This window comes from Planococcus citri, chromosome 4 (genome assembly GCF_950023065.1).
Source record: "Planococcus citri chromosome 4, ihPlaCitr1.1, whole genome shotgun sequence".
Taxonomy (NCBI): Eukaryota; Metazoa; Arthropoda; class Insecta; order Hemiptera; family Pseudococcidae; genus Planococcus; species Planococcus citri.
In genome coordinates, this window is record NC_088680.1 from 28211585 (window position 1) to 28225491 (window position 13907).

At 33.1% G+C, this 13907-nt stretch overlaps 1 protein-coding gene across 1 annotated transcript; it reads right to left on the reverse strand.

Annotated features, from left to right (window-relative positions):
* Nucleotides 1-2523: 2523 nt before the first annotated feature.
* LOC135844488 (sodium-coupled monocarboxylate transporter 1-like) lies at nucleotides 2524-8494 on the reverse strand. Its single transcript, XM_065362701.1, has 14 exons — nucleotides 8202-8494; nucleotides 7974-8133; nucleotides 7823-7888; nucleotides 7680-7731; nucleotides 7534-7601; nucleotides 4488-4642; nucleotides 4260-4400; nucleotides 4085-4193; nucleotides 3883-3995; nucleotides 3601-3784; nucleotides 3440-3526; nucleotides 3211-3374; nucleotides 2921-3116; nucleotides 2524-2836 (listed from the first exon to the last, which is right to left on the reverse strand). Exons 1-14 carry the CDS (start codon nucleotides 8381-8383, stop codon nucleotides 2753-2755), a joined length of 1761 nt encoding a protein of 586 aa, XP_065218773.1. The 5' UTR covers nucleotides 8384-8494; the 3' UTR covers nucleotides 2524-2752.
* Between the last annotated feature and the right edge of the window lie 5413 nt (nucleotides 8495-13907).

Consider the following 13907-nt stretch of genomic DNA (forward strand, 5'->3'; position numbering starts at 1 on the left):
CTATTCTTACAGAAAAGATTTCAAGGTAACCCCCCTCTTATTTTAATTTTCCAACATTTATTTTATCACCCTCCGCCCAAGGTTTGAAATCTTATTGTACTCTTTTTCATAAAATATACATGTATCATTCTGATACCCATACACACGTTCAATTGTGCAGCACTTGATACGAAAAATAGAAAACAAATAATTAGAGAATTGAAACCTCATAATCATTTTCAGCATTTGCGATGCTCAACTTCGATGATTCACATCTCAAGGCAGGGTAAACCTGAAACGAATTTGTTTTGTGGTGAAATAAACTTATTTTTCAAAGATAAAATGACTCCACGTCTTTTTTTTCAATTATAGGCCAGAAAATTGGAAGCAGGTACTAGGTAGTTAGGTGGTACATAAGTCTAGGTACCTAGACCAATTTGAAATTAACACATGAATCATGTTTCTTTCGCGAAATCTCACTTCTCAGCCATTATAATTTTCCTAAATAGGCATTAAAAGGGTAAATAGGATGCACCTTTCCGAGTTTTATTTTTTTTTTGTTGGATTTTATGAAAAAATTACTCTCTATCATTTGATTTTTTCTTAGGTTATAATAAAAAACTGGAGCAAACCCCTTCCCTACTTCCCTTCAAGTATGAAAAAAAAATTAATGCAATGAGTTTATTTTCATTAAAAATCTCCACAGTGAAGTTCGTTTAAATAATCCTGTTTTCAAAAAAAAAAAGTCTCCGGTCCACCAAGACGTACTGCTCTTCCAAATCGAGAAAAAAATTGAAAATTTTGACAACAGAATTCTCCTAAATTCCCTCCATTTCAAGAAAAATTCTTCCTCGCTTCTTCAGAAGTGTCTCGAGGTGCAGAATCTCTAAAATCGAAAAAAAAAATCAATAAAATGAAGTAAACGAAACGTCGCGACGCTTCTTTCTAATACTGAAAATTTTCCATTTTTTTGGACTCAAAAATAAGCCTGAAAAAAGTTGTAAAATTTTGCATTTTAATGACGTTTTCTGACTAATTTGAGGTCGTTGAACCCAGGAATGACGTTCATTTTACAATCCAACCTCGAATCTATCTGAAATTGTCATTAAAAGTGCAAAATTCGATGGTTTTTTTTTAACTTCATTTTTGAGCTCAAAGAAGTGAATTTTTTGAGTAGAAGGAAGCGCCGTCGTCGGCCCGATTGGACACCGGAATCGGGTTCCACGTCCCAAAAAACCCCCATAAAAGAAAATTCAACTCGTTTACATGCCCAAATTTCGATGAGTCATTTTTTTGAGAAAAAAAGCATCATTTTGGGCTAAAAAATAACCCATCGAATTTGGAGCGTAATCGAGTTGAATTTTTGGCAAGGGGAGGGGGGTTGGGGTTGGGACGGCGAATTTATTTCCGGTTTTTGATTGTCCGGGCGACGCTTCTTTCTATTGAAAATTTTTCATTTTTTGGACACAAAAATAAGCTTGAAAAAAGTTGTCAAATTTTGCATTTTTGATGACGTTTTCTGACTAATTTGAGGTCGCTGAACCCAAAAATGACGTTCGTTTTGCAATCGGGCTCGTATTCTGAGAAATAGTCGCGATTTCTCACTGAAGCAGCGTCCCACGACACGAATGGACACCAGATTTGGACTCGGCGACCTCGAATTAGTCAATAACGATATTTTACTCGATTTTTTAGGAATTCTAAAAAATCCAAAAAATGCATTTTTTCGGGTAAAAAAACTTTTGGTCGCCAATCGAGCTGAAAATTAGGCTAGGGGGGTTTTTTGTGACGGTGAATTCATTTCCAGTGTCAGATTGTCCCAACGACGCGCCGTCGATAGCTAAAAATTTTTTTTTAATTACAATTTCTACGCCAGAATACTTTCAAGTTAAATAACCACCTTCATTTCATTTTTTTTCAATTTTTTTAATTTTTTCATCAACTCGGGGAGCATTGTTGGTCAAGTACAGGAAAATCAACATTGTCTAAGAAACCCTGGGGGGGGGGAGGTTCTTGAGAAGACTTCATTTAGAAGGATTCAAAAACAAAAATTGAAAATTGTTAAAAACATTTTTGGTTTTAATTTTTCAAATTTTGAGAAGGATTACTTGAGAGAGACTGAAAATAAATTGGACACTAGTCAAGGTTTTCTCGAGAAAAAGAGGTTATTTTAAAAGAATTTCAATACAAAAATTCATTATTTTTAGAATATTTCATCAACTCCTCTTTAATTTAACTATTCATTTTTTTTTAAATTTTGGGAGCTGAGTTTTATAGAGAAGGCTGAAACTGTTAGATAAACCAGGTGTACCTACTTTCTTTTTTGAAAGAAGGCTATTTTGGAAGAATTTTGATGCATAAATTGAGAATTTCAAACAAATTTTGTTGCATTTTTCTGATTTTTTTTCAACTTGGGAGGATTATGTCGTCACTTAATTTTCAGTTAGATGCTAAAATGTTCACAATTTTTTGGCCATACTGAGCCTTTTTAAAAAAGATTCAAAAATTAATATTGATTTCTTCATCATTAAAATAGTTTTTTTTTTAAATCTAAGAACATTTTTAATGAAATTAGTTCAACACAACAACAGAATTTATACTTATGTTAAGTACAAATACTTATAACCAAATCACTACTGCGAGGAAGATGGTTCTGGAGCTGTCTACATTCAAATTTGTACCTTTCCTTTGTTTTTAATTCCTTCAAAATCGTACAAGGAAAAATATTACCGAACATAAAAGTGCATTCTTGAACCAAAATTGTAGCAACGTATTAATCAATCGACGAATGTTTGATTTGATCTGCTGTCAGCTTCTTCTTCGACACGTTATCTTTTACCTTAATTTCAGACATTTCCTAAAATTATTTCATCCGAATTAAAAACATAATATTGTAAACACATCAAAGGTCAAAAAGCCACAAATGAATGTGCATATGTACCATTTTCTTAGACTGTGGATAAAATCGATGGACCAAGGGCGTTAATAAATCTTTATCGATACTTTTCGGGTCATTAAATCCAAAAAAGTAACTAGCAATTACTCCGACGACACTCGTAATAATGATCCCAATAACCGTGTACCAATAGTACGATACTGCGTACCAATAAAACACTCCGGGGTTCACTCCAGGCTTACTGTTGACAAAAAGGGAAAAATAATATTTTGATAAATTGCATTTGCGATTCGAATTTCGAACTTGGTAAATTGAAAATTTCTACATGCACATACTTCACTATGATATCAATTGTTTTATTCAATTCGCTGTGCGAACATCCCACAATCGAGACTGGTTTTTTGGCGTAGACGATGTTACCGAGATTAATTTGAATTTGAGAACTGACCGTTATCCAAGCCATGATAAATAAACTACATATTCCACCACATAATGCTCCCTGTAAATGCCACAAACGTATATGAAAAAAAATCAAAAAAAAATTACCATCAAACAAGAGCTTACTTTTTCATTAACCCAGGGTAGAAACATTCCTAATGTAAACATGCCTAGTGTGGCTCCACTCGTAATACCAGCTAGGCTAATTCCTACCTATAAAATCAACGATTCGATTGAACAAGTCTTAGATGAGCAAAATAATATTGTACTAAAAATGCATTACATACTTCGAATAGTGTGCCCATTTTTTCAATCATGAATACCAAAATCACGCATATTGTTCCGAGTAGGACCACAATAGCTTTCATTATATTGCTCACTGCAGCTTCTGATAATTCTTTTTTATAAAATGGTTTTATTATGTCCTCGTATGCGACACCAGCCATCGAATTTAAACCAGTTGACATGGTACTATATCATGAAGAAAATTAGAAGATCAGTCTTAAAAATAGTAGATTAATCCATATTTTAAATTCAAATGGGAAGGGGGGGAGGGAGGGACAACGTACCTCAGGGAAGCACTGAATACACCCGATAAAAATATACCAGCCAGTCCAGGAATTTTTTCAGGAGCTATTTTCGATACAAACAGAGGAAGAATCTGATCCGGTTTTTGAATCACCTGAAGGAGGAAAGATCAATAGTTACGACTATGAAATGTGAAATTTTATCAATTGGTCAAATAGGTAGTCATTATAATACCAATCTTACTTTAGTAGTAACTGGATCGCAGTCATAAAACGTCGCATAAACAACCAATCCGGTCATACAACACAACATCACAATAAATATTTGTCCTATAGCGAATATTCCCAAAGCTCTAAAAAAAAAATCATTATCAGGGCTCACCACTGATTCGCATGCCAGCTAAATAAAACAATCTTACTTCCTAGCTTGACGTAAGTTAGGCAAACATAGACATCTTTGTACGATGGTTTGACTAACGGAGCAATTTTCCACTGCCAGCAAAAAATCACCGATTAGAATATTCCAAACGGTAAGTCTTTCGCGTAAATCAAAACTTGAACTGTAATTACACAATTATTACTACTGTCATTTTTAATTATTGAAAAACTGAGTATTGTAAGTTTCAATTCGATACTTAATTGCTTACTTGAAGAATTCCAATCTACCACTTTCAGCAGCTTTTTCGAAAATCATGCTAAAACCAGGTAAATTATACATTCCAATGAGGAGAACCACAATCATGCCCAATAACATAATGAAGATTTGAAAAGTGTCCGTCCATACGACTGCTTTGATGCCGCCCTAAAATAAATTCCTTTTCTGTTAATATAAACTGAGAAGGAGGTATCCCAATCAGCAGAAAAATTATGAATCAGACACAGTTAAATCGAAAGAGAAAGCAAAACTACGTCACCAGTCAAAATTTCAAGTACTGAAATGCATTTTTTAATTTTTGATGAATTCAATTTTTGAAAATCAGTTTTGGACAAAAAATGAGGAGAAAATTAAAAATTTCATGCAATCCACCTAGAAAGCTGAAATTTGGTATGTACCTAATACTCGATCCTCCAACTTGATTAAAAATGGTTTCGAACCATTTTGAGCAGCTCTAAAGCTTCCAGTAGATTTTTGAAAATTGCAATTTTCACAAAATTTTACACACTGAAGTTAAAAAGCTAAAATTTACAATACACGAGTACACTCCAATACGCAATTACAAACACCCGCCCCCCCCCAGTGGTTTTAAACCATTCTGGAGCCTAAAGACATATTTTAAAAATTCCAGATTTTAAAAAAAAATCCATAAAAGCTATCCAAATAATTTTGCCCAAATAAGGGGATATAATATGCAACTTAAGCAGAAAAAAACCACAACCTTTTGGCAATTTTGAGAAAAATAGGCATTTTTTGCAATCTTAACAAAAAAAAAAGTAAAATGTTTTGCAATTTGTGAAAAAAGTAGGGTTTTTTGGTAATTTGATAAAAAAAACTAGTTAAAAGTACTTCTTTTTGTAAGCAAAAATTCATCTCGCTAATAAAAAACATCAACCTCACAAACCAAATCTAACCCCCCCCCCCTTACGGGTGTAATAATCTTGTAATTATAAACACCCAAAAAAAAAAAAAAGATTTCTTGGAAATTTTTTACTAAAAGTGAAGTTTTTGTCTGACAATTTTAGTTTAGAAAAATTGGTATTTTCTGAAAATTTTACAAGAAATTCACCTACTTAAACTACATATCTACAAAAGAGAGAAATTTTCCCCAATATTTTGATGAAAAAGAAAAAAAGTAAACATTTTTGGGAAATTTAATGAATAGAAGTCTAAATGCTGATTTTCTGTTGAGAAAAAATGAATACCTTCTTTCTGGATTTATTGACCAAAGAAACGGTGTTTTTTTGCAGTTGTGGCAAAAAACCGTGCTTTGTAAATTTTTCATGTAATTTTGGAGAATAAAAAACTTCTTGGAAATTTTGATTTAAAAAACACATATTTTTCTTAATTTTGAAAAATAATTAATCTGCATGTAAAAAACGCGATTGGTGCTTGTCAGTGACCCACTTGACCGACTACACATCGTTTTTCCAAAATCGATCCCTGACGTTTCGGAACCATACATTTCTCCAGCGAGTTCATAATTTAGAATCTGAAAAATAAATTGATCTGAACAGGCAAGAATTGATTTTGGAAATTGGAGAATAATCGGTCAAGTTAGTCACTAACCAACACCTATCGCGTTTATATACGACCCATGGTATCTAACGGATTTACTCCCCCCCCCCCAATACACACACAAAAATTAACAGTGTGTCCATTATTTTCGGCAAGTCGTTTTCCCTGACTTTTCTAGGTTTCCCAGATCATTTTTTCCAATTTTCTCGTACTTACCCCATACTTTAATTTAAAGAAGATGTCGGGGGGGGGGGGAAGGAGGAGGAGAGGTGGGATGATTTTTCTCATAAGTTTCTCTTAAAACTGAGTCGAGAGCTTTTAAAAATGTTTATTTCAAATTCCCTGACTTTTCCAGGATTTCCAGGGGAATGGACAACCTGATTAACAAAGTCAAATTGTTCACAGGAAAATTTTCAAAAAATTTGAAATTGGACGAAAAATAAAATGTGTACACAGGTTTTTTCATAAGAAAAAACAATACAAATGAACACATTAATGAATGTTTGATCAAATTCACTACTTTTTCACGTCTTTCACCACCTGTTAGATACCTTGAGGGCAGATTTTTATGGCAGTTCTTGAAAATCTGGAATTTCCAAAATAGAGCTGGAGGCTCTGAAACCACTTCCAATCGATTCAGCATGTTAAAAACGGAGCAAACTTTAGTTTTCCAACTTAATAGGGTAAAATTTCATGAAAATTTCAATGAATTGTTCGAAACCATTTCCAATCAATTTGGCAAAATGTTGGTTTTTTCGCATTTTTGTGTCAAATTCCACTTTGAAAAATTCACCAAAATTCAAAAAATGCATTTCAGCTCCCAAAACTTTGAGAGGTGACTTGTTTTTCAATATTCTTTCCATTTAGCTTTGAGCGAAAAATTCAAAAAATTGTCTGTAGATTGGGATACCTACCTCTATTCTGATAGAATTTTCGAGGAAAATAATCAGGGTCGTAGCTTACGTTCAAACAACCAAGGCGCCATCTTGGCAGCATTTTTTAATTTTATAGCTGAATTTTCAATAATTTAAACTGTGCACTATTTAAAACCATATTGTTGTAGTGCTCTCAAGGATTAAATTTAGATCAGCATAAAATACAAAGAGGAGCCTGTTTAGAGAAAGTGTGGAGAGGTGTTGAAAGAGCACCTATATTGGATATTTACCAGTCAGATGAATACCACGAAATGCTATTTTTCTCATTTTTCATGCCTATGGGATGAAATGTTTATATTTTTCAAAAATTTCACGCCAAAAATGGAAAAATTTCCCCATTTTTCAAAAATAAAGATTTTTTTTGTTATCTGCGAAACTTGAAAGCTAAAACATCGTCACCATGTCGAAAAGACAACTCAATGAAATTTACGCCAACGTTCAAATTCAGTTCGCAGAACATGCCCTATTTTGAAGAGCCACGCGAAAGGGACGAATGTAAATTTCGTCCCGACCTTGTTCCTAAAATTATATTCGTCCTGGCTGGTGAAATGAACATTCAGCAACGACCCTGAAAAATATACCTACCACACAAGTATAGAATACACAAATGGCGCAAGCTATCGATGTAATCAAATGCAAATTCATCCCGGTAACTAAGTAAAAAATAAATAAGTCGATGATTTATCAACAACGAGGTAGCTTCCCACGACTTCATCATTCAAAATTATTACCTTGGTTGAAAGCAAGAGCCGGCACATACATCACGACAGGAATATACAACAACTACATACAAAGGACGAAAAAAAAATATCATACTTTTTCAATTATCAACATTTTTGCATACATACGATGTACAAATATTGGCAAAATTCACCTGTTTAATGATAAACAACACAGCTCCGAGAAATTTAGCTGAATTGCCATAACGTAATTTCAAATACTGTCGAAATAAACGCACATTTTTGTAATAATATATCAATATTCAATATGCGATAGAAATTTCATTTCAAAATTTTCCATCATACTTCGTAGGATGAAGTGACCCGCAGTTTGAAAAATACAGGAATGTAGATGATTCCCATTGGAATACAGGCAGAAGCCCAGGCAAGCCCAGCTAACGAATACATCGTCCCGTACGTGTACAATTCGGCGGGAAATCCAAGCACTGATATACCCGATAAATAACTATAGGGTAAAAACACATTACCATTTATCAATCGTTCAACGAGCAATTAAAAAAATGCATTCATTACCTCGCAATTAAAGACATCGATATTGGAAAAACACTCATGGTTTTACCTCCCATTAAATATTCATCCTTTGTGTTTTGTTTTTCGGCAGCGAAATACGCGAAATAAACGCCAATTAATAACGACACGATTAGCATGCTGAAAAAGGCACCGAAATCTATCCATGTTATGTTATACGAGTACATTTTACGTGTAAAAGAAATGGAAAAAAAATCTCGAAATTTCAACGTTGACTAAATTTTTATTCACTGGGCCTCTATATACGAGTACAAGACTGCGGAGAGTTTGGATAGACGAATTCGTAATCGTATACTCAATTCATTCCAGTTCATTACCGCCTTCGTACATATTTGATTCTATTATTAAAATAGGAAATAGTCACTTACAATGTTTCATATCAATAAAATTACAAGATTTTCCGTTTAGACTAATCATTCATTGTAAATAGTTTAATTCTACATTATGTATATTTAACTTGTTTTTTTAATTTTCATTAATTTTTTTCAGCGTGTACTGCGTTTAATTTTCTCGACGCGAGTAACAATTTAATATGTAGTATGACAAGTGATTTCAGACTTCAGTTTGGAAAAACCCCTCGATTATTGGCATATAATTTCCAATTGTACCTACTTGTATCTTTCCGACGATTACTCATATGTCATCAACAAGTGCGAACTAAATTGCACACAACGAATAATTTGTTTCCATTTCATTTTAATGCGCGAGATTACCATTATAAATCATAGAACGACTTACTCGATATGGTACATGTTTTACTTCTTCAAAGTGGAATTTTTACTCACCTGAAACAATTAAAGAAAGACACAGCTGATTGGGTTGATGTAAATTACCCATTAATGAACATAAAATTCGACTTCCAATTTTCCATAAAGGAGGAAAGAGGGAGACAAAAGCGAACAACAGAAACTGAAAACATCGATTTTTCAGCCAGAAATGCAATTTTGCATATTAAATTTTCCTCCTCAACGTGCAATTTCTCCTTAATAAAATATTACTTAGGTACTTTTATCATTGATCAGTGTTGAACATTTTTCAATAAAGAGTTCAGTTTTTTCAATGGCATTCTCAATTTTACCCCAGTCATAGAACAGTAGACTACAATCCAGACAGTGTTGCTTATTCTACCATTAAAATTGGCAGAAAAATCAGAATCTCTCTCAATGTAACGAAAAGTCAAGAAATATTGAAAGAGTCTAACAGAGGATTAAGATGGACAAATTGACACAGATCGATTTTAAAAAAAATAAATTTTCAGCCCTCTGCAAGCTTTCCACGAGTATTTGGGGGGGGGGGGTGTTCATAATTATTAGATTATTACACCCTACGTCAGATTATATTTAATTTGTCAGATTGTGTTTTTAAACAAGAGTAATAAATTTTTCTATTTCAGAGGGGTTGTCAGGAATGGAGAGAGAGTTTTCATCTATTTGAAGAGATAATCCATCTTAGTGCAACTGTGGACAATAGAAATAGTAGGTGTTGAACAGATATGGGTTCAGATGAGCAAAATTGACATGAGGGCTTAGGGGCTTTTAGGTAATGATGGTAACGTGTGATTTTGGTGTGTCCAATTCTCAGTCTTGTCGAGATAACGTCTTCTTCTAGTCTGTTTAAGTGGGAGAAGTTTTTCCGAGGATGAACTGATTTTTTATGTTGAAAGAGCTTGTTGTCTGCTTGTTGGGACCAGAAATTTTGCCAATTCATGTATATATTTTGAGTGAGAAAAGATTTGATGTGATTAGCTGTGATGATGGTAAGGGCGGAAAGAGTGGTTGCAGATTTTGCATAAGTATCAACAATTTCGTTTCCAGTGATTCCAATGTGGCTGGGAACATTACATAAACTGAATAATAAAGAGGGAATTTTGTAGCTCAAATAGTTTTTTAGGAATATTTTGAATTGTAGGGTGATCAGAAAATAGGTTTTGTATAGTAATCAATGAACTTAAGGAATCACTCTGGATCAAAAAATGTTTGTTATCTGGTTCAGAGGGGAGTATATCACAGAGGCAATGATGGATAGCAGTGAGTTTAGCAGAGTAAATAGATGAACAGTTTGGGAGCTTGGAATTTGAAATTGCACCATTTATAAAGTATGCATATCTAGAATGATGATTCTTTGGTATTTTTGATCCATCTGTGAAACAGATGAAATAGTAAAGTATTATTTTATCCTACCACTCTTCAGAGAAGCTAACCTAAAAACATGATTTTCATTAGCTCGATTTTGGTGATTTTTCAATCAAATGACTCGAAATTTAGAATACCTAGCTAAATAATAAGTGAAGGTCGTCAGTGAAAATACTTATTACCAAATTTTCAAAATTTTTCAACTTCTCTGAAATTCAAAATAGATGATTAAATTTTGAAAATAATCTCCATAATTATACTATCAAATTGAAAGCGAGAAAAAACACAGGTGAAGTCTCCTCTTCAATGGAAGTTTTAAATCATTAAGGAATGCGTTTTTACTTGAAACTTTATGACAATTTCTAAAAGATTTTTCCTAGTTTTCGAAGGCCTAACAAAATGTCAGAAAAACATTTTTCGAAATTTTGACTTAATGTTAGGTAGCTGTTTAATGATTCTTTTCCAAGTTCTGGAAAATCGGATTTACCTAATACCTAAAAATTCCTTCAAATTTTAGAAATTTTTAAAAATTTCTCTATTTTCAAAAGTTTTTAAAAGTCTGATATAATATTGAGTATTGATCGTGTAAGGGGACAATATGCCTTCACTGGCTAGACAGGGATATTCATCGTATCTCTCTCAGTGGGATTATAAATCTTTCATCTAAAGGAAGTACTGGAGAATCCAATCAATAGTTCGATTCTACAGTACTTTACGTAGATGAAAGCATATACTCGATGCACTTAGGTAAGGTGTTAAGTACGTGGGAACCACCCAAGAGGTGTTTTCACATCGTTCCATTAAGGGCAGATGTGAAAAGCTCACAAGTTCGTAAAGCTTAATTCCTTCTCGACTCGAGGCTAGAAGCCAAGTTGAGATGGAATTGATCTTCACTTGTCGATTCGCGCTTCGTCTGGTAGGTCTGACCGCGGAAAAGTAATAAGGCCACTCACTCCTACGTAAGAGTTGTGCTTGAGTCCCAGGTCCTCTGCCTTAACGTTCGTGTTTAAGGGAGAGTATTCGCGTTTAAACTTAAGTCCTAAATTCGCTACCCAACGCGGGCAATTTGATAGTTACACGTAGGTGGGTAAAAGCGATCCTACTTACGCCACTATTCGGTGGAATATATATTGGTTATACGCGTAGAGTTTTATATGTTTTAGACTTAAGTTTCGTGTTGTAATTTTATTCCAAAATTATAATACACTATTCGTGTTTATCGTGTGTTCTTATTTCGCGCGCGGTTCGAATTAATACAAGGTAAACTCGACTAAATCTGTTTAAATTTATACATATTGGTGTTGTAAGAGCTGAGCTAGCAGCGGGTAAGTACTGTTTTAAAAGGTGATATATTACATCTCTTAGGGAGTTAGATTCATCCTGACCTACTAGGGAAATATTCTTATCCTCCCATCATTGGCAACGCCTCTATCTATCTATTTAACAATCGTAATTTTTTCAAAGTTCTTTTGGAAATCGATCAATTTTTTTTTTCAAGTTTTAAAAGTCTGACCATCAAGAATTCATCGGAATACATACATATTTTTTATCATATACAGAGCTTTATGACTTGGAAATTAACCGCTGAAAATTGGCATAAAGCTAGCAAATATACTTGAAATGGAAAATACTTGCAAAGAATACATAGTTAATTGTTATCAAAAAAAAAAAGTGAGAACGGTTTTTAAAATTTCAAAATGGATTGTTAAAATCATAAAATTTGAACAGGAAATTCTCACTCACAAGTCGAATTTTGACAAATTAAGCGACTCACGATTGAGCAAGCAAAAAAACTCAAAATTTTGAAATAGGATTGAAATGATAGGCTTTAAGATAAACTTTCACTAAATAGGAAGCTGTAAAACAAAAACAAAAAAACAAAAAAAATTGAAACAACTGACTTAATTTGGTCGAATCATTTATCAAATACATAATTCACTGAATACACCTAATACAGATCAAAACCAGGTTGTCAAAATAATATCTAACTGAAAATTTTTAGATGAAAAATTGTACAATAATAATATAACAGCAAACAAAGCGAAGGACGCATTAAAAAATTGCAAAGATTAAACACGAACTGTTTCTAACATATTTTAAAACTTTGTTTTGATAATTTTTAAGCTAAATAAAACGCCAAATCGAGAAAAGTGAGACGTTACTAGACACAAATCAGAAACGCAATATTTTTTCGAAGAACATCTGTTCCTTGTAAATGAACAAGTGTAAATTACAATTCAGTAAAAAATACAGTCTTGATTACTTTCACGAAATTTTACCTATTATTAATCAGATAGGTATTCGGTTATTTCAAGTCGAGAAAAGAATTATTCGAGTAATTTAAGGCATAATTATTCTCACTATGCGCAAAAAAATATTTCGAAAAAAAATCATAATTTAATAGATATATATAGACGCCTAACGAACATGTGCGAGTTGCAATTTACTAGAAATTTCAATTTTTTCAACCAAAAAATAAAGAGACGAATAATCTAGGTGCTGTTTAAATTAGAACAAAAATATTACTCGGATTTGCAGGTGAAATTTACCTATAAATACCTCACCCAAAGCATTTCATGTACTGTAGTCTACCAGCTTCAATTGTGCGCGAATAATAGGTAGACTATAAGACTCGGTATTTTGTAAGAATTAGTTTTGATAATTTTGTGAACGTATCGCACACCTATATGTATTACAGTTGAATAACCAAGTGCTTTTTCTTAAATAGTACATACCTTTGTTATGTCGAAAAAATGACTCATTCATACCAGCATATTGCAATAGTGGCATATTTTATTGCATTATCACATTCGAATGCAATAAAAGTATCACCGACTGATTTTGATGAATGGAATTGGTAAATGAAAATGTTATCTTCTTGATATTGTGATGTTTACTTTCTTTTTCGCATATTCTTACGAGTACGAGTACTTCAACAAAAACTTGTGGAAATGAGTTTTTCATTCGTTGAAGAAAATCTTATCACATCGATTGAAAAACCCTGCGAACTACTGCATTTATGTATTATTACAAATTTTAAACGAATAACACCAAAATCATAAATTAAAAAAGAATGCCAGCACGCGTTCCAGTTCAAATAACTAATTTTGAAGATCTTTTTTTTTTACAGCGAAAATTTATGCACTGATTCTGAAATGAAGAAACATCTTTACGATATTTGTATATATTTGAAGCCAGCAATAAACACAGGATTAGAAGAGCTCTTTGATAACAAACAGATAATCAAGAAAGCAAAATGTGATTCGAAATTAGTAGAATTATGGATTGGGAATTATTCGTATCCAAAAAGGTGTCTTTATTCCATAGGATTATGCCACCTGAGTGCTAAAAATATAAAATGCGTATCAAAAGGTTCCAAACCGAATAAAATTTTAGTTTTTTCTCGAACTGATGCGTGTGTTGATCCGCAAGAAATCGACTTTGATTTTTCGTCTCCTATTCAACACGAAGTCGGAAGAGAAGGGGGAGGGGGAGGAGGAGGAGGATTTTTTAGTAGACTGTTCCGCTGCTTCAACCGCTTCAAGTTTTGGTGATGATT